Source organism: Neodiprion virginianus, chromosome 7 (genome assembly GCF_021901495.1).
Source record: "Neodiprion virginianus isolate iyNeoVirg1 chromosome 7, iyNeoVirg1.1, whole genome shotgun sequence".
Classification (NCBI taxonomy): Eukaryota; Metazoa; Arthropoda; class Insecta; order Hymenoptera; family Diprionidae; genus Neodiprion; species Neodiprion virginianus.
The window spans coordinates 6,970,902-6,991,842 of NC_060883.1; the positions used below are offsets into that span (position 1 = coordinate 6,970,902).

The 20,941-nt window shown below is 37.6% G+C and overlaps 1 protein-coding gene and 2 long non-coding RNA genes across 3 annotated transcripts; 2 read left to right on the forward strand and 1 right to left on the reverse strand.

Moving 5' to 3' along the window:
- Window positions 1-527: 527 nt before the first annotated feature.
- LOC124309026 (uncharacterized) lies at window positions 528-12,924 on the reverse strand. The gene is made up of 6 exons (XM_046772243.1): window positions 12,916-12,924; window positions 12,329-12,494; window positions 12,225-12,284; window positions 1,630-1,808; window positions 1,174-1,294; window positions 528-591 (listed from the first exon to the last, which is right to left on the reverse strand). Exons 1-6 carry the CDS (start codon window positions 12,922-12,924, stop codon window positions 572-574), a joined length of 555 nt encoding a protein of 184 aa, XP_046628199.1. The 3' UTR covers window positions 528-571.
- On the forward strand, window positions 3,020-4,530 carry LOC124308576 (uncharacterized). Its single transcript, XR_006909029.1, has 3 exons — window positions 3,020-3,395; window positions 3,458-4,023; window positions 4,106-4,530. It is a non-coding gene; the product is annotated as an uncharacterized LOC124308576 (long non-coding RNA).
- A 1,442-nt stretch (window positions 12,925-14,366) lies between the features above and the next one.
- LOC124308577 (uncharacterized) lies at window positions 14,367-20,631 on the forward strand. The gene is made up of 3 exons (XR_006909030.1): window positions 14,367-14,553; window positions 19,404-19,798; window positions 20,306-20,631. It is a non-coding gene; the product is annotated as an uncharacterized LOC124308577 (long non-coding RNA).
- Window positions 20,632-20,941: the final 310 nt, after the last annotated feature.

A 20,941-nucleotide genomic window follows, 5' to 3' on the forward strand; every position in this document is an offset into this window, starting at 1 on the left:
TGCATTATTAAAAAAATACCCGTACTCGACATACACTGTTTCTAATCTTTTGCTACATTTGGTTTAATCCCCATGCTTCCACAGCACGAATAGTCGGAAATGTTTTTGATTATCCATAATAAAATAAAAGAAGTAACAAAGCTTAAATTTATTGTTAAAGCTCTAATGAATACATTAAACTGCGGTCAAATTCATTCATTATTTGCACATGACCTCTGTATATTTGATAGATTATTCCTAAATACATTGAAACATATGTATTTATAATGAAATATCATGCAATGGGCTGTGTAAACTATAAACTATAATTTCTATCAAATAGCCGCTTTTATGTCAACAGGGCTTTGAGACTCAGTTGAGTTGGATCTCAATTTTTGCCATCGTATGTAGGACATTGGGTTACAGGAACAAATGCGAATTACGAAGAACTCCGTATTAGAGATGAGGATATTTTATTTCAAGTATACCTATACACAGAAATCCGTATGTGAATATACTAAAACCTTTGTGTTTATTGTAAAAATCTAGGTTTAAATATGTGTATATATGCATCCACCTCCAACGACTACTGCTAATCACCTCGGGTTATACCTGGAATAGTAATAAATATTTTCAGTATAAGAACACATCAAAAATATTGTGTAAGGATTAATATAATTAATTAATATGTGATAAATTCATCAACGCATTTGAAGCTACTGAATATGTGCTTGCGCGAAAAATGAATTGAAATAATTTGTTGTAAGCATGACGAGTTTGAAATATTTTTGATGAAATATAATTACAATTTCCATCAAATATTATAAAAATGTTTTACTCACCGAACACAAATCCTCGTCCTCCTTGTCCACCTTGTTCTCCTTGTCTTCCTCGTCCTCCTCCTAATCCACCTCCAACCACCTCCAACCACTACTGCTAATCACCTCGGGTTATACCTGGAATAGTAATAAATATTTTCAGTATAAGAACACATCAAAAATATTGTGTAAGGATCAACATAATTAATTAATTAATCAATATGTAATAAATTAATCAGCGCATTTGAAGCTACTGAATATGTGCTTGCGCGAAAAATGAATTGAAATAATTTATTGTAAACATGACAAGATTGACATATTTTTCATGAAATATAATTACAATCACCATCAAATTTTGTAAAAATGTCTTACTCACCGAGCACAAATCCTCGTCCTCTTCGTCCACTTTGCTCGCCTCGTCTTCCACGTCCTCCTCCTCCTCGTCTACCTCGATCACCCGCAGCGACCGCTAACCACCCGGGGTCATACCTCGAATACTAATAAATATTTTTTGTATTAAAACTCAGCAAAAATATTGTGTAAGGAATAGTATAATTTTTTCACTGATAAATTTTACCAAGAAGTTTATAAGAAAATTATACAAAATTATTGCAATTTTATTGGCTATTGGATCGATAGTACAACACATGACGTTTTCAACAATCAAACTTGTAAACTTAAAAATTAGCCCGGAAGGGCAAAAATCATTAGGTCAAGGACCTGGACTGCCAGAACTACGGAGCTCTTGTTCTGAAAGTCGAGTTTCACCAGGAAGCGGACCTGGACCGCAGAAACTACACAGCGCTTGGTCAAAAGTCACGAGGTCACGAACCTGGACAGCCAGATCTACGGAGCGCATGTTCTGGAAGTCGAGTTTCACCAGGTAGCGACCTGGAGCGCAGGAACCACGGAGCCTTTGTCCCGGAAGTCGAGTTCCTGCAGGTAGTGGACCTTGAGCGCAGAAACTTCGGAGCGCTTTTCCTAAAAGTCGAGTTCCACTAGGTGGCGGACCTGGAGCAAAGAAATTACGGAACTCTTGTCCTGAAAGGCGAGTCTTACCAGGTAGCGGACCCGAAGCGCAGGATCCAGGAGGTAGAGAACCCGGTACTCGAAATCTGCGGAGCGCGATTCTCATACGTCCGCTCTACTGCGCGGTTGTTTCCCGACTGAGAAATTCGGCTAGCTGATTTTGAATTGGTGACGTCACTTTCTGAACATCCGACATCCAAACTTTGGTTTCGACCTTTCATATTATGTATGATGATGTACGATGTATGATGTACGATGTATGATGTACGATGTATGATGTACGATGTATGATGTACGATGTATGATGTACGATGTATGATGTACGATGTTATGATATGAGGCATAATGATTCTAGTTCTCACATTTCAGACAAGAAATACGCATTTTATCTTTCCTGCCGATTCCAGACTCAAGCGGCTAGGCCCTCCGATGGTCAGCCGTTGACTCAAGATATATTCTCCAGATAACTGGCCAGCTAACAATGCTGCCGTTCTGCGACAGTACAATGATCAAAATTTTTGCCCGTACCTTCCAAATGTTTGTTAAATACATTCGAAGTTTCAAGAAGCTGTGCTCTATTTCTTCCTATCAAAAAAGAAAAAAAAATCGCCGACAATCGCCCTTTTAGGTCTTTAAATCAGGACAATGCGTTAAATACTGTCTCATATACGGAACATCCATTCCATCACGATCAAAATTAGTGCATCCGTGATGTATTACAGTTACTCTAAATTTCAATTCATACGAACACCAAGATGTGTACCAAGATGGATCGTGCAGTGTCGGTCAGCCCCCTGACACACGCTAGTAGATGTCTGACAAGCTTGAGCACGGTCATCGAGTGCAGCGAGCGTATCAGAAGTCTACTAGCGCCACGTAGAGGAACTCAAAAACGAGGACAAAACGCGTACAACTGTTTAGTATACGAGCAGTGGTGAGTGCCAGGAGGCTGGTGTCGGTTCTTGTTCTGACGACGGAATCACGGGGACTAGAGGTAAGGAGACCGAACGCAATGCTGACAAAATGGACTGTGAAAGTGATGAACGATCCGCGGATTGTACCCGTCTGGCGGCGCTACCACTGCGACTCCGTCAGCGCGGTGATTTTGAATCGTCGATCCTTACGTATGTATCCTATTCGTAACTAGGCGCTGGTATCGCTTGCGGATACATCCCGAATTATAAGATCTTTCATCACTTTCACGTGCACTTTTCGACGATTCCGCCATATGCGTTCGGCCTCCTTACCTCTAGTCTCCATGGATGGAATGATCGACGATTGATGGGTAAACATGGGTTTTCATTTCATTGCCCTGATGTCAGGGTGAAAAAAATCCTCTCCGTATATTTGAACCTATTTGAAATTTAAGGAGAGTCATTGTAGTTTCCAAGTGTTTGTTGATGTGTGTACTGTGAAAAGAATAAACAGTGATATAGAGATTAGTTGAATTGTACAGTTTCATGTTTCGTTTGCTATTTCTTCGTTGATCACTAAATTCATCACATCGGCGCCCAAATAAAAGAGAAAACAAAGCATATATAATATTAATTGAACGAACGTATTTAGAAGGTATGTATGTGTATATTTTATTTTATTTCTATGAATGTTAAACACTCACCTGTTTCAACCAGATCGAAAGACAAGAAGCTGCAAATAGAGGACAAAATCGCCGAGACGGACGATAAACTCGAAACTAAGACGGTCAAAGAAGCAACAACGAAGGAAGGAGCGAAACAGTTGAAAAAAGAGTTGAAAAAGATGTTGGAGCAGATGTTTGCGCGACAGCAACAAACCGAAAATGTCTCTACAGAATCAGAGGAATTACGTAAGCAAAATGACTTGCAAAAAAGAGAGATAGAAAATTCAATATCAAATACTAATCAACATCAAGCCAGCAATGAAAATAGTAAAATTAGCGGATCACTAACAAATATACAACAAATGCGAGTTAACATCAAAATATTAGAATTTTTTGAAGAAGGAAACATAAATTCAAATGAGTCCATGGAAGATACGTTAAAATTATTTAAAACTCAAACATATTACATTTGAGGGTCAATTGTTTGTTGCTGAAAGCACATGGAAGAGAACGATTTTTCGAGTTTAAAGGTTTTGAAAATGCGTTTTTCAAAGGATTTCATTCGATACAGTTACAAATAAAGGTAGAAGGAATTACGCGAATATGGATCATGTGATGGTGCGTTACAGAATTATTGTTAACAGCAAATTGAAAAGTTATGGACTAATCATTTCAATAAAATCATTTCACACTAATATAGGGAATGGTGATTAGAGTTAGAGAGGCTCTTGCATCAGCAAATTTTGGGAATCAAAATGAGATAGTGCAAGCATTGTCGGATATTGGATGGGGTATATGAAGCAAGACATAAGGAAGACCAGTGGAGTGAAAAAAAATTCAAGGACAATACTAGTCAAATGAACCCTGGTCACAACATGTAACGTCAAGTTAATCCTCACTAAGCCGGGAGATATGTAAACAACGATGAGAGTTCAAACGCGTATGCTATTTAAAACAAAGTCATGATCATCAATATATGTCAATAAATCAGTGAAATGTTATTTCTCAACCTTATGAAGTATTCGAACAAACCAAGTGTTCATCCAAATAGTAAAAACCGTTAAGTAAATAGTTATCCATAAAATAATGAAATTGTTTTTCCATACATGCAATATCCACCAGTAATTGTAGGTAATGATAACGTGGTATCAAATAATCATCGTGATAGACAAAATTCAAACTTGGAGGAAACGCGATGAATTTCGGTTTCAAGATTACGATGCGGACGTCGTTTCGGTCATAGAAGTAACAAAAAGAAGCATAACAGAAAATTCAAGTTCTATCTATAGTTGGGCATATATTTTAGCTATAGTAGAAGGTAATCCGATTTCAGTATTAGTAGACACGGGAACTGAGATTACCTGCATTTCTGAAGTGTTGGACAAATGCCCAGAGGATCAATGTGAAATAATTGTTTTATTTGTAAGTTATATTTCCGTATTAACAGCAATTAGAGAAAATTCAACTCCGGTGAAGAAATAAATACTTGCAGATGTTAAAATAGATGATATTCTTAATAAGAAGAAAAGTATTCAAGATTTAGATGGAAGATATGATATAAGAGACGATCATGATTTGTCTGACGAAATTTGTGACAACATAGCTTTAATGAATTCAAATGTCAACAAAGAGACCGAGGTTTTTTTTTTAGAGCAGATTCAGACGTACTTAGATGGTAAATGAATGTTAGACGCCGATATGATTGAAAGATCTTACAATTCTCATTGCAGCCCATTGAGAGTGGTGTAAAAAGGACGACAAGGGATGAATATGCTGAGATACCAGATTTTTAAGTGAAACAATCGACTCTGATGATGAAAATCAACCAAAAGTCAAAGAATTGATTCATAAATACCACGGGCTCAAGTTCGTGTCAGAAATTCATTTAACATAAGGCTACTGGCAAACACCATTATTTCCAGAATTTCGAAAATACTCGGCGTTACTTTACAATACATCAGAATACCAATTTAAAGGAATACCATTTGGTTTAAAAATTGCCGGAAATGGTTTTATTCCAGCATTTAATTTATCATTCGGTGAAGAATATTCAGAAACTTTAACCACCTGTATTGATGATCTTCTGATTACATCAACACCACATTTTCACGACGACATAAATCACTTGAAAAACATATTTGATCGGTCATTAATATATTGTTTTACACTACGCGTTACGGCTTGACAAATCATTGTTATTTCATGAGTCTGTTCCTCTTCTCGGAATTGGGATGATACGGAATTTTTCTAAACCAACGAATCTTGAATAGTTGTAACAGTTTTTTGGATTATGTAATTATTACCAACAGTTTGCAATTCAACACGCAAATTTCCCTTTCCGTAATTTATAAATTGCTTAAGGAAGTAACGCAACTACCCACCTAGTCATAAAAACATTTGCCCGTGGCTTGACCTAAGTAGTACTTAATCTGGCAACGTCGCTTCTCATTGATTGCGTGCGCGTTTATGTATGTGTCAAATATGCCGTCGACAGCTCATCAGCAGTATCAGTGAATTTCTTTTAAGCGCCAGTTCGATATGCCTAAAGAAAAGAAGTCTAGATCTTATTGGAAAGGTAAAATATGTCGTGTAAACAAAAAACGAAGAATTATAAAAAATGTAATAGCCTGCACGAGCTGTCACATACGTTGAAATTTCAAAATGCGCGCTCATAACCTCGAATATGCGACGTTGCAATATTTTCAGCGAGGGTCCGAAAATTCGCTATTAGTACTTTTTATTGTTTTTATTATTCCTATCATAAGTCACCTTTGAATATTTTTAAGCCGGATAAATGATTCTGAGTATTTCATCTCTCTGCTGTTTACATTTCATTCTGATCTATCCATCAATTACGGAGATATAAGGAATAATGTGCAGCTAACTGCGTCATTTCTCATAAGAGGCCATGTTGAAGTGGCTTGTAAAGATATAAAAAGAATTACAAATATCTCGCGTAAAAACGCACCTCGGATCGTAAAAATTTGTATGAGTTCTTTTTACATTATAATCGAACATTCTGTCAAGTTTGGTATTTTTCTGTCCATCAATTCTATTTCCTGCGTTACTTCCTTAAATGTGAAACTAGTCTGCATAGAATTATTAAAGCGAATCAATATGATAAATGGTGTAAAGGCTAATAGAATATAAGATGAAATAAACTTGGAAAATATGACAGTTAGTATTTAAATGACTCGATGTATAGTAAAAGCATACTGGAACGAACAAAAGAAACCAATGTAACGTTTATTTTAAGAAAGAATGAATTGTATGTATGAGATGTTATTACATATAATATAGTATGAGAAATTGCTAAAAATTTGAATTGAATCATTATAGAATAATAAACAAGTTGGTTTGGGCTGACTGTGAGCCAGCCGTTGAACTTTCCGATTTCAAACTCTTCTCCAGGTGCGATAATAATAACAATAATAACAACATATTTATAGTATCACAGTTATTTATTTATATTTAAATCAATACTGAGCGTTTTGACCATTTATAATTATACAACACATTGAGACAAAATCCCAAACGGATTTTGACACTATTTAACAAGCTTACCGCGGACAAAGCTTAATGATTATACTTTATCATTGTTTTCATATTTTACTAAGATTTAAATTTATGTGACATCATGTAATCATCTCATTGTCTATTCGGTTTTTTCAAACATCAACTCGGTTAAAGGTTTTTACAGTCAATGATCACGAATCTGGAATCAGATTTCGAAATTCAAAATGGCGGACCGAAATCCAAAAATTCATTCCATTGAAATGATTGGCTTACGATTAGGCGAGGATTACGGTCAGTCTGGCAGTCAATCGGTCGCCAAACATGCGCACGTAAAGACTCATACTTGGCCAAGAAAATAAAAAGTTTTATTGTATCATTGTTCTTATCTTCATTATTTTCCCTGTTCAATCACAATATCGTCGATACCTCTTGTGAATTATGAACATAAAATGATCGTGGCCGACTCACTAACAACGCCTTCGGGAAGAATAAAGTTTTTATTCAACCGTCCTCCTGTCAATGTGAAAATAATTCTTCTCTATACATGTTAAAACCTAATTGGAATTTAGGGAGACTCATTGTAGTTTCTCAGAATTTATTGATGTATATATTTTGTAAAATGATAAACAATTATATGAAGGGTAGATAAATTGTGTTACTTGTTTTGATTTCTATTTCTTCTTTGGTTAGTAAATTTATCACACCCTGATGACTGAAAATTTCTATACAATTATTAGTAACGCTACAAGTTGAAAGAATGGCTGGGTATCAGGACGCTGCGGAGGGGGAGCCATCGAAGATCCCTACGTCGCGGGAATCCGAGGTAGACGCAATTTTTGCTGATGGCCGACGTTCCGCAGCCATCCCCGCTTTCCCCGCCAACAGCTGACCGACGAACTTGCGAAGGACCGACTAGTGACGAGGGAGCACCACCCCGCTTGCCTTCGAGCATCGTAGAGTTGCGCGGAGGACGAAATTACGTTCTAGCGTTAAGTTCTGCGTCGCGTAGCTCCGACGGGTGCGCGTCGAGTTGCGCAATCTACTAAATTGATGACGGATCAAGCGTTGCGTATCCTCGCGAGTATACGTCGCGTAGGAAGTAGCGTACCGGGATCAGCGTTGCGGCAGGTCCTCGATTTTGAATTCACTCGAGTTCCGGCGATTGCGTAGTAGAGACGTTATCTGGTTGGATTTTGATATCGAGGAGTTTGCTATTGTGTTTGGAGAAATTTAGAGCCTTCGAAAAATCACAAGGGGGTTGGTGCTTTTGTATACTGGATCTGGAACGGTAAGCGCTGCTGATATACTTGCGATCGAATTTCGAGAGGAATTGAGTAAAGGCTTGCCGAATAACGGATAGCCATTTTGGATTTGCATTGTCAGGAAGTACTCGAAATTCGTTTGCCGGTTCTTTTGCTTGGTGACCGTAGCCCGAGTTTCGCCTTCTGGAGTTGAGTAAATGTTGCTGTGTTGAAAATGTTGAGTATAGAGTCACGGTTTCGAATTTACGTACAGCCCGAATTCCGCTGTACAGGGTCGAGTTGCGGTATCGTGTTTTTCAGTGTCGCCTCTCGTGTGGGTCGCGAATTGCCGAAATAGAGTGTTCGAATTAGCTAATAACGTCCCTGAGAACTTTGAGAAAGTTTTGAGTTCGGATCCGTTGCGATTGCGTGTGATTGAGTTAGCGTTTGTGTGATTAGCGTTTGTAATTTCGGATCAAATCATGTTCACGATTCGAGTGTCGTTATGTCGGTTTAGTAGCGGTTGCGTTGCGAATTTCACGGTTTCGAGTTTTGATTATGTTTGAGTTACGATTTGGTTTATGGTGTGTCCAGTTGCGTATTGTTCAGATTTCGTTTTAGTTAAGTCAAGTTACAGTTAAGATTGTGTTCAATCTTATTGCATTTTCATCATGTCGAGGCGAGTCTAGGATAGTATTCAGTACAGTTGAGATTCAGTTGCGTTTAGGTCGAGTGAAGAAATAGGGTTTAACCTAATTTAAGTTGTCGAGTTCAGATTCAAGTCATCTCGCGGTCGCGCCGAAGTTCCGAGGCGGTTGGTATTGAGAACGCCGTCTATTTGGTAGCCGGGACGGCATACCTTCGAGAACTGGGATAGATTCGGTTTCGTAGCAATTATTGCTGTATTTTTGAGTACGCTTAGGTTTGCAATTTAGGATTGTGTATTTGAGATTTTTGAGTACTGAGTGTAGATTTTAGTTAGTGAGCTGAAAGCTCGATAGAATAAGAAAAACGTAAGTTAAACCAAGGCTTTGTTGTTTGATTCTGAATCACGAATTTTGAATTTTGAATTTTTTTTTTTCTGTATCGACTCTATTATGGAACAGAAATATATATATATTTTTTTTGTTACGTAGCGTGTTGTTGTCGAGTGTCTCTCTCTCTCTCTCAACCTCCAAAACCACCTCTCACCTCTCCGCGGTACTGAGTTACCGAGTATATTAGCCGATGTTTAGCGAATGTAAATATTACGAGGCGTGTTGACCATGCTAGACGTCCAACGGAATCTCGTAATATTTTTTGTAAGATCTGACTTTTCCAGCTCACATCGCGGACCGCCAAATTGTTCTGCACACGAAAAGTTCTCGGTCACTTCCCTGGGTGGCCGAGTAACAGCAAAATTCCGCGTCACAGCGAATATAATTCAAAATCCGAAAGAGTTCTCCGATTTTGGTTTCTATGTTTTTTTTTCATTTATTTAAAATTCCCTGAAATATTGGGAAACGTTTTTTGAGGATAAAAAAATTGTTCCAATCAATGATGTCATCAGTTTTGTTGTCTTGAGAAAGTCAAAGAAATATTTTATTCAAACTTAAGACACATGAAAGAACGACACTTGAACGATATTTCATAAAAATTCTATACGTAAATATCTATAACTCAGCCGTTTAGAACTGGTTTTCGGACACCCTGTATTTTCTCAGTGAACACGATAAGTCAAACTAGCTTCATCTTAAATCAAAAAAACAAATATTTTCCATCATAGCATGTGATGAAATGTAGGATTTTTTTTCTTCCATCACAACTTTTTTCACAAGGCAGCAGATGGTGTAAATTGTACTGAACATTATACTTTTCTGCATAAGCTCTGCGAAAAATTCGAATTTCAATTTTTTTTATAAATCCTTCGTTTAATCATTAGCTATACTCATCTACTAACAGGAAATATAATTTTTCAATAAATGTTCTATGAAATATAGTTCAGATGGAGTTCTTTCATAAGCCTTAAGTTCAAACAGAATACTTTTTTTGTTACATTAAGAAAAAATTTGAGAACACACATTTTTTTCAACTTTCGAAAACCACGTAATCCTTTGAAAAATTCTTCCTGTCGAAAATAAAACGAATGACGAAGATGAGAATAATTCATAATCTACAGTACATTTTCAAACACACAAGCAATATCGTTATTCTTAATCATATAATCAGAGATACCAGTCCTTTGAATATACATACAAAGATCATATAAAAGAACCAGCAATTCAAAAAATTCGATCAACTCGATGAAACTTTGTCACAACCCCAAAAACGTCGTACATTATGATTAAGTGCAGACACTCTGTCACACAGTGTGAAGAGCGGAAATTTCATCCGCAGGTAAAAAATTGGTAGGTACCTAATTACAGTACAGCCTAACGCCAGTACTATTGTACAACTGACGGTTGAGCGAAGAGTATAGCCGGTGATAATTCTTTCAGCATGAAATTCCCTTTCACTGATTGGCTGGCTATCGATGTGAGATGAGAATCGAGACCCCAGCTGACTTTACAATAATGAAGCCCGGCCGTAGCAAGTGATCAGCAGTTTGTAAGGAGTGGCTCGCAAAACTAGCAAACCAAGGAATTTTCAACGAGTGATAAAATTTGAAGAATTAAGCCAGATAAACGCAGAGACTCTGCCGGATTCGACGGCGGTTTCATCGAATTGTGAGTTTCGCAAAAAGCTGGCGTGGAATCTGCGTGTGGAATACCTCCGTCACCTCGGGGCAAGGCAAGCGTCATTGAGTACTTCGAATTCGCGGCTCCGAACCACCGCGAGTAGGTCGAGCATAGCCACAGCGTCCTCGAGGGCTACGTCACCTACATAACCGACGGCGCAACGCACGAAGCATGCCGCCATCCCCTCCCGGATTCATTTAGAACGGTGGTCACATGGGATCGCGGATCCGTCGTCGTACCGGTCCGATTCACAGGTCGCCGAAGGCGAATGATTGAACAAGTAACTAGCCAATTTTGAAAGTAATGGTTTCTGTACTGCGCGTGTGCGTTCTCGCGCAAAACTGTGAGATTAGGCGATCGCAAACTCAATTTGATACTTCGTAAAAAAAAAGTGTAATATACTTTTGTTATATAAGACTGTTTACGATTTTTTGAAAATCAATCAATTACTCAGAATTTTTGTATGCACGAGCGTTTGATTATGACGAATAAGGGCACTATATTTTCAATTTTGTATGGAACAAGACCTGAAAATCTATTTCTACTTTGAAAAACATCGACCGAAAGCGAAAGATCTATAGTTTAGAGCTAGGAACTACCACACGGCATGTGAATTTTTTTTACTAGAGTCGGTGTAACATGATCTAACCAGTCGTTTCCTCGAAGAATTTTCCCAAAGTAATCGTGACTTACGGTATTATACGGTATAATCAAATTGTCTGCATGAGTTATGTTATTTTATTTCTTATTTGGGAGCAACCAGAAACTGCATATTGGCGATTAGTTGTATTTTCTTTTTCAAAAGTCAGAAACGTGCCTACAAAACAATCTACGAAAACGAAATATGTTATCATTTATATTAAAACGAAGAAATTAATCTAATTGTCGATAACTACGATGCGGTAACTTCGGAAAATTATGCGGGGAAACCGGAATTACTATATTCTTTCTCACGTTGTTCACGTGAAGCAGAGTCACATAGAATGCTCGCACCTCTTAAACTTGGGCAAAAAATTCTGATATATTTCGGAATGATTTTTACTTCCACAAGAACTCAAAATTTGATCACATTCCAATAAGCATATCTTAAACTTGAATTTCCTCATTGTCCACGACTTATTGATATAAATCAACAAGAAAGCAGTTTTCATTTTAATTCAACTGCGATAAGCAATTCTGTCGAGTCCCGTAGTGATCTCTTTTATTCTCTTTTATTTTAGTTTCTATCTAATCGACGATTAACGGTCCAAGGCCTTTGAATACACAGATTCATACAATACAGCATGTCTGCGGTATGTCGCAATATCTTTTTATAAATACACAATTTAAAAGACACTGTCTTCACCTTTCTTGGTTAGATCTCCGCTGTGATGAGCCCTGCGATGATGGGTACTCAGTTTAGCGGCTAGTCCAATGGGTTCAACATGCCGATAACGACGAACACAGCACTCGACGTTCTCACCAATTGGGCCCGATACGCCAACGATGGACGCATCGGCGCATTCCCGGCAAGCCCTCGATGCCCTTTAGTTCGTCGATCCAGAACGGTCTCCGACTTGGTCGGTAATTCTGGGTCCACCGGATCGGCAATGCAGAATATCCAAAATTCGTCCCGCTTTGTCAAATAGGAATTGTCGTGCGATTGCGCTTCGTCAGTCCAATGATGTCGAGTGTCGGGATGCCTCAGTTTCCCGGCTCAGGAACTTTTTTTGCTATGACCCTTCGCGCCTAGTGCGCCCCCATGATGTAAAGTGGAGCGCACGAGGATCTCGTCTGTATATCCAATGTATAAGTCAAATCTATAACTATAAAAAACTGTATAAAGAAAATGTATAACTATAAAACATATATGAAATGTATAACGATAAAAACTGTATAAATAACATGTATAACTATAAAACTTATGACCAAAAATTCTCAAATTTACATTCTGTAGCATTTTTCTTCTCCCTTCAATAGATATGACGTCTTTTCATGTCATTTCATAGACATCTGTACTGTATAATTTATTCGAATAAATAAACTTCATTACTTACTGAAACCATATTAACAATATTATTTTTTTAGCCTTACAAATCAACTTAACCTCGATAATCGGTTGGGATCAATTTTCATTTTTCAACTGCTTGTTTTCGATTTTTGCCTTAATGAAGCGGGAACTGTTTTTCAAGTTTAATTGTTTTAGATTTACTAATGAGACTCTGTGTGATAGTTTGTCAAAATTTATTCGGCGCACGTTCTTGTCCAAAAAAGTCGCAACAAAAATTTTGTTACAGAATAACAGAACCAACTGACAATGAGATCGACTGAACGTATCTTCACCACGCTTTTCAAAGATATTTAAGATAGATAATTCAATTTATCAATAATATAAGTCGTAAATATTTATGCGTGGAAGGTCAATTTATTTTAATAATTGAAATGGAATCGTTATAACTGTAGACACAATTTCAAATCCAACAGCAGCTTATTACTGATGGTCTATAACTGTTCGTACGTGATATGTCTGATCGTGACTGAGGATCCTATATAAAAATATATCTGTAATTCATCAAAACCGCACGAACGGGGTGTATTCGGCATTGGAAAGCGTTGGAATAATGTGGTGTGTAAAAAATATCGGCAATAACCGAGGTCTTTCATTTTAAATTTAGAATATTATTTAGTTTACGAATCGAAATAAACTTGATAGACTCCAGTTGAATCTGCTGGATCTTCGGACGACGATGTCGTTATCAAATGGCACACTTACACTGACATTTTTCATCAACTACCAAATTTTCATCAGATTGTAAGCCTGAGGTTCCTTACAGTCTCCAACTCATATGACAAATACATTCAGATTTACAACTTTTTGAAGAGAATATCTTCTGAGTGCACTTATATTGTCGGCCTTCTTCCTGACAAAATTCTCCACATCCAACGTCACTTCAAATAAGTCGTCATCTTGTACAGAGTGCTGGAAAACAAACAAAATAAATAAATAAATAAATAAAATAAACAAAAGACGGGCAAGAAGAGAAAAAGAAACAAAAAATTGTTCGATTCAGCGTCCAAACGAATCATCCTTTCCAAACACTGTTCCCTTGGCATGAAAACCGTTATGAGCTTGCAACTTTGTGTATTAATTTTTTCATTCGGTTTTGGTCGGTCACGTCACACATTTTTTTCTCCAATCAACGTCGTTTTACCTGCAAGATCTACACATGCATCGATGTCGCAATATCGTGAGGGGTAGACCTCCCCCCCTCACTAGTAGCGCGATGCATCCGACCGCAATCCTTCCACATATCGCTCGACGGATCGATAATGTCAAAATATATCGACGAAGGAGAAGACGAGCGAAGATGGACTACCGTCCGTCTTACCTGTTGACCCGTATCACGTGACCCGATCGACCAATCAGAGATCGCACAGGATGAGGAGACAATCACGTGAAGGCAGCATATCGAAAATCGGCCGGTATCGCCAGGATCATCGCTCAACGCGACACGCACTACGTTCAACACATTTTCCAGGCAGACGTGCTTTCGATTCTACGTATTAGTTATCTTTTCTACCGCTTCCAATAGGTTTAGTTTTTGATCCCTTTTCTATTATCTTCTTCTCTACTGTGCTACCGACACCTTCTCTACCTGCTTTCTACACCTGCACCTGCATTTTCCTCTATTCTCGTAAGTGAGGTTTTCTTTTTTCTATTTCGTCAAGCCACGAAGTTACTTGTATCGTATCTTTTCTATATCTTCTCTTCTTTCTTATTTTATCTCGCAGTTTGCTTCGCTTGAGCCACATGGACTCGTACCTCCCCTTTTCTTATCTAATACCGCAAGTGACTTCGCGACTGGTTAGCACTCACTCATTTTATTTGTCGTGAATATTGCGCAATTTTTTTTTGTTTTTTTGATCTCGCTCTGCTGGAATTGTTAAATTACCTGACATCACTGAATAGCAGCGCTTCAATATCTCTATGCTTACGCTTGATTGGAATATCTTCAATTGCCTGGCTTTACCTGAATTCGAGCATTTATTGTTTCTCTTTAATGATTGGTAAATTAGTTAACTTATAAATGTTCACAGTTTATCTTTGTCTCTTATCATATTTTCTATATCTTCTCTGATTTGATTATAAATTGCTGTTTTATCGAATATTTTTGCGTAATTAGTATCGTACGAGTACCGCGTGAAAAACCCGGCGATCTTCGCCTTTTGAGTATTGCGCCACATACCGATTAACATCCTTCTTACCGTCTCTCTTCTCTAATACCGCTGTTAACGTAGTTTCTCCGTAGTCCCTCTAGTTGTTAGTATATCGCGTTTTAATTTTCTCTATTCTCTTTTCTTAATACGGTGGAAATATGTAAGCTCTTTTCTATTTCTTTTAAGTATCTCGTATATATCGCAGGCTAGACACTATGTATTCTGTTTATAATTTATATTTCATTATCTATTTTCTGAATATTCCTTTGAGTACCTTGTTTCTGTAAATCGTTACTTCAATTCCGTTACCACTCGATCGACTTGTATTTTTTGCATTTCGGTATTATTTCTCCCATCATTCTGCTTGACCTACGAATTATCGTGTCTGTTTACCTGTACTGTGATGATACAATTCTCTTGCTATGTTGTTCTGCTTTTCTTTGAATTGCTAATGTTTACTTAGAGGATCTTAGTCCTCTAGTCTCCTGTCTAACTAATTTGTTAAGTTTCACTTTCACCTCTTTCTCCGACTGTATTTGAATTTCTCGAATCGTCTAATTGTACCTAAATCTCCAGAATTCTTCGAATCTAACTGTTTTCTCGCCTTTTGTTAATACACTGGATAATATTACCGCATTATCTATTTTCTTGTATTTCATCTACCGAATACGACCCCTCCCCTCTACCATCATTTTGTCTAAGCTGAGAGAACCGTGCGAACCGTCTTAGTACCTGATATTATTCTTTCCTTTATTTTCTCTCTTCTAATTATCTAAAAATTGACGCTTCTGCATCTGGCACCCAACAGCGACACCTTTATCTTTAATTATCATTATAATTCAAGTCAGTATCTGTGCCCTAGGGTACCAGGATTTTTGCAAAATTTCCAGTTCCAAATTGCAAAACCGAGACAAAAATGGAATAGAATGCAAAATCCTACCGCAGCCTTCCCTCGGCACACTCTGGAGTCATGGTCATATTTATCAACAGCTGATAACGGAGGTAACAGTCGTAATGGAATACCGGTAGTCGGTCGATGCCACCGTGTTGAATCAGCCAGTTTGAATTTTCGAATTACGAGTTGAGATTCGCAATCAGTGACCTCTAAAATCACTTATCGTGAAGGTTTTATGTTGAATACGAAAATATTTGCTCTTACCAGTTACTCGGTACACAATAAAATCCGAATTTAGAATATTTCAACTCTTTTAAACTGAATTTATCTATTCATCCTTAATTTACGTTAGAGCGATTTCCTTAATAATAAAAAATCGCATGCGATAAAGAAAGATAAATTTTTGAAGGCCTTAATTCCCCGATTTCGAGTTCAAAAACACTTACTATTAGTAAAAAGCTGGCCAAAGTTTTGAAATAACTTTTTAGGTATGGTCACGTTCAAATGCCGATAGAGCTAAATTTCCTTAAATGAATGTAGAGATCACGTGTCAAGTGAAAATATTCAATCGCGATTGTGAAAAGGAAAAATATCCGGAAGGTTCAATTTCGTTTAATAATTTTTGCATCTGTAATGAATTCTGTCATGAAAAATCCTGAATCATTGTTTATCGAAATGTCGTAAATCATAATATATCGCATTCCTAATGGTATAACTATACTGATAAGCCTATTCTCTTAATGTTAATTATAACAACTATCTTTGAAAGTCATACATATATTTACATATTTGTCGGTACGTTGGCAAATTGTATACATAATAGTCAATACATATCCTCTTGACAATTTATATGATGTCAAAATAGAGGTGACTCAAATTCTGAATGTCAGTTCTTTTGTTGACAGTGTTGTTTTTAGAAATATCTATCATTTCTATTATGATCCTCTTATGCCAGTTGGTTTCCTTGTCTATAATCTTCACATTTTCAAAATCAAACCTGTGCCCTTCAACCAATAAATGATGAGTAAACGCCGATCTATCTGGAATCCGCGTTTTTACATCATACTTATGATTAGCAAACCGTTTTTTAGATGCTGAGATAGTTGGCCAATATAACATTTATCACAATCTTTACAATCGATTATATACACAATATTGGTTTGTTCCAGTGTGGCGCTTGTTGATTTTACAGATGTGAATATATTATGCAACGAATTAGTAATTTTGTATGAGACATTGATGTTTTCTTTAGATACTGTCTTTCTGATGTTTTGTGATAGGCTATCAATAAAAGGGATTGATTCAAGACATTTTTGTTTGCTGGTATCAATTTTATCCACATTGTTTTCTATGCAACTATTATAATGTTTATCTATTCGTTGTTCTTTTAAATGCCAGATCAGTTTTGCTGGATAGCCGTTTTTCTTCAGAGTTTCGCGTACTAATTTCAAATTTCGCTTTCTAAATTGAGCATCGGAGAGTGCAATACTTCTATCAATATCACATATGATTCCTGAACGTATTTTCGATAACTTGTATGTGGGTGAATTCATATTAGAGACAATTGGTCTTAACGGATAATTCGCTCCATGTACTTGGTTTGGAAATATATCTTTGGTGTTAGTGAATTGTGTGTTTTTAACCGTTTACAAGTTTCGTCAGATATATTTCCCTTCATCGCTATGCTATTGATTAGATCATTGGTCTGTTTCGCTATTCCATTAGTCAAGTCTTTGCATGCTTTATAGTTCTGTGTATCATTATGACTTTCTACAGTTTTTTTTACAGAATCTTCCCTGTGCTACTGCCTTTATCCACTTTCGTAATAACAATGTCCTTGTGTGATCTAAGGAATTCTTGCGCTTTTTTATACATGGTATAATGATGTATGCGCCATTATACAACCGCATACCACACATAAGGGCGAAAGGGAGAATTTTTTCCCATCCGTATACATATAAAATACATGCGAATACATTCAAGAACGTTAAAATTGAAAAATGGATGAATTAACGGTGAAAGGTCGTAAGTACTGTTGGTTATGCCCTTTCGTCACAAACTTACTGAAAAATAATCACGTTTACTAACGATGTGGAGTCTGTTACGTTTGATATTATTTTTTAAGGAAATGAAAAATTTTAAACATTGTTCCCGAAATCAACGATTTCGAAAATTTGTTACTCCGTTTCTGGCAAAGCCAAACAAAAATTTTTCACTCAAAACTCTCCAATGAAGCGCAAAAAATGGTACAAATTCATGTCAAATTATAAACACAAAAAAATATTGAATTCAGGGTAATCAATAAGTCAGTTACCGCTAATCCGAACCCAGAAACTTAAATGATCTAATTCAAACCGAAACTCCGGGTGCGATGAGCTTACAAAAACTTGAGTCACATTATACAAAATAGAAAAAAATTGTTTTTTTTTTACGTAAGATAAGGGCTTGATTTTTTGTTCCAAGTCTGCGATATTTTCACGTGTCGTAATAAAAACATCATCAATCTAGCATCATTCCAGTAACTTAGTACATAGTTCAACGTTTTCTCAAATCGTTCATTGCAATAACCCCGATGAATTTTTGACTGTAACAAAAATCTGTGTCGACTTTCAAGGCATGCGAAATTAAACATACTGATGCCTGATCGATCCAATCCAACAGCCTATCTATTATTCACAATATTCTTCTGAAGAATACGTGCCCCATATTGAAATGAAAATCTATCTTCCAACAATGAGATAAGAATTTAAATACAATTGACACAAGTGGCTCTAGGCTCGAGCACACGGTAGGTTCTGGGACTTTTACACTATTCCAAAAACGTCGTTCGTTATACTTCAGTGCATGCACTTTGTGACACAGTGTGGGTTTTCGGAATTATATGCGGAGGTAAAATATCGGTAGATACTTAATACAGAACAGCTTGACGCAGATATTATTGTACAACCGACAAATAAGCGACGAGTATCGCCGGTCATAATTCTTTCAGCGTGAAATTCACGTTCACCGTTTGACTGTTATCAACGTGAAATTAGAATAAAGCTCTTCTTCCATCAGGTTTTAAAGTGGGACCCCATCCGACCTGAGGTCAGTAAGGCCCAGCCGCATCAAGCGATCAATATCTTGTGAGCGGAACGTCGTTAAGCGAGTGAAGCTAGAAATCTTAAGAGTGTGAAACAATTTGAATAATCAGATTAAACGAAGTGGTAAATATTGGTGAGCGGTCAGTAAGAGCGTTACGTAAAATTTCGTTAACGTTTCAGCCCGAGTAGGGGCCCTCCTCAGAACGAATCAATTATTTATTTAACTGCCAAGAACATAGAATTCAACAGTCAAGATGACGCACTTACTAACCGCTCACCAATATTTATCACTTCATCATCAACGAGGTCAAGAATTCTAATCCTTCATAATCAGATGAAATGTTTCCAGGAAACCAACTGGATTCGACGACAGTTTCCTCGGATTATGAGTCTCACCAAACGCTGGCATCTGTGTGTGGGATTACCTCTGCCACGTCGGAGCAAAGAAGGCGGTCCGGACCTTTATTTCGAAGTCGATTGAAGTGACATCAACCTCAGCGATTCGTCAGACTGGCTCAACACTTCGCGGAACGTCGCTGGTCCGACGTTGAATGCACTGCTCCCAACCGCCGCGAGCAGGTCGAGCGCAGCGTCAGATCCAGAGGCCTACGTGAACTGCATTACCGATAGAGCAAGGCCCAAGAGTATGCCGGCGCCCCATGCCAGGTTACAACGGCGGTCAGCTGTGCGCGGCCCGTCATGCTGGCCCAATTCTGGGACCACCGAATGCCAATGTCTGAACAGGTAACTATCCAATTTCTTCACCACGAAAGAGTTTGCCTATTTAAGGAGATGTCGGATTTCTGTCAAATACGCTAAACCGTGTTTTACAAATTTTAGGCCTTTCCTATTTAACGAAATTTACAGTAGAGCTCGAAAGTATTTTGACAATATGAAATTCGTTATTATTTTGATCCGTAATTTTTCTTATTTTTCTTTATTTAAACATTATTTTCCAACGAAGGAGAGTTAAATTTCTACAATTATGTAGAACATCGAATTTCCTTCAACAAAAAATATCATTGATTCTGTTATTTTGTATTTGTATCTAATCAAGCCAATTACTATCTTTGTCAAAATACTTCTCAGCGCTATTGTATTTACATAGTTTGAGCACGTTTGACACGTTTTTTGATACGTGTTTTCCGGGCACAAAGTAATATTTACAGAATATGGCATGTCTGCGACATTTCGCAATACCTTATCATCATTGCCAAACTTAACAGACATCTTTTTCACCTCTCTAACCAGGTCTTCGCTGTGACGCGTTTTATAACGATGGGCAACAAGTTTGAGGGTCTACAAGCTCGAAACGCGACGGTCCGCCCATTGGGCCCGATATGCCAGCGATGGACGGATGGGAACGCTCGCGGTAGGCCCCTGATGCCCTTCTCCAGGGCGTTGTAAGATGGCCTCCGCGTCAGTCAGTAAAATACCGTCAGTAATTCGGGGCCCAACGTATCGTAAATGCAAAGTCCACAGGATCAAGGTAGTGCGGGGAATTCGTACTGCCTTATGAAGTAGAAATCGTCGTGGGATTCCACTTCATCAAACTTGTGACGTCGCGGTTTCACGGCTTGGGAACTTTTCCCACTAGGACTGTTCCCACCTATTGCGAAATTAGCTTTATTCCATTTTATTCATTTCATGTTATTTTCGTATCTTATTTTTGAATCGCAGAAACGCCATTTCGTGCGCTCAAGATGGTAGCGTGGGAATTGAACATAAATTAGGAATTAAGACTCTGGCTTGCAGTGGTTTGTGCACGATTTCACGTACATCGATTTTACCTGATTCGTCGAATAAATTCACGAACTTTTGTTAGCTTGCTCGGGCTTTTCTCTCCACTCCGTGAGGGTTTTCATGCCTCAGCAGGTTTGTTGTTAG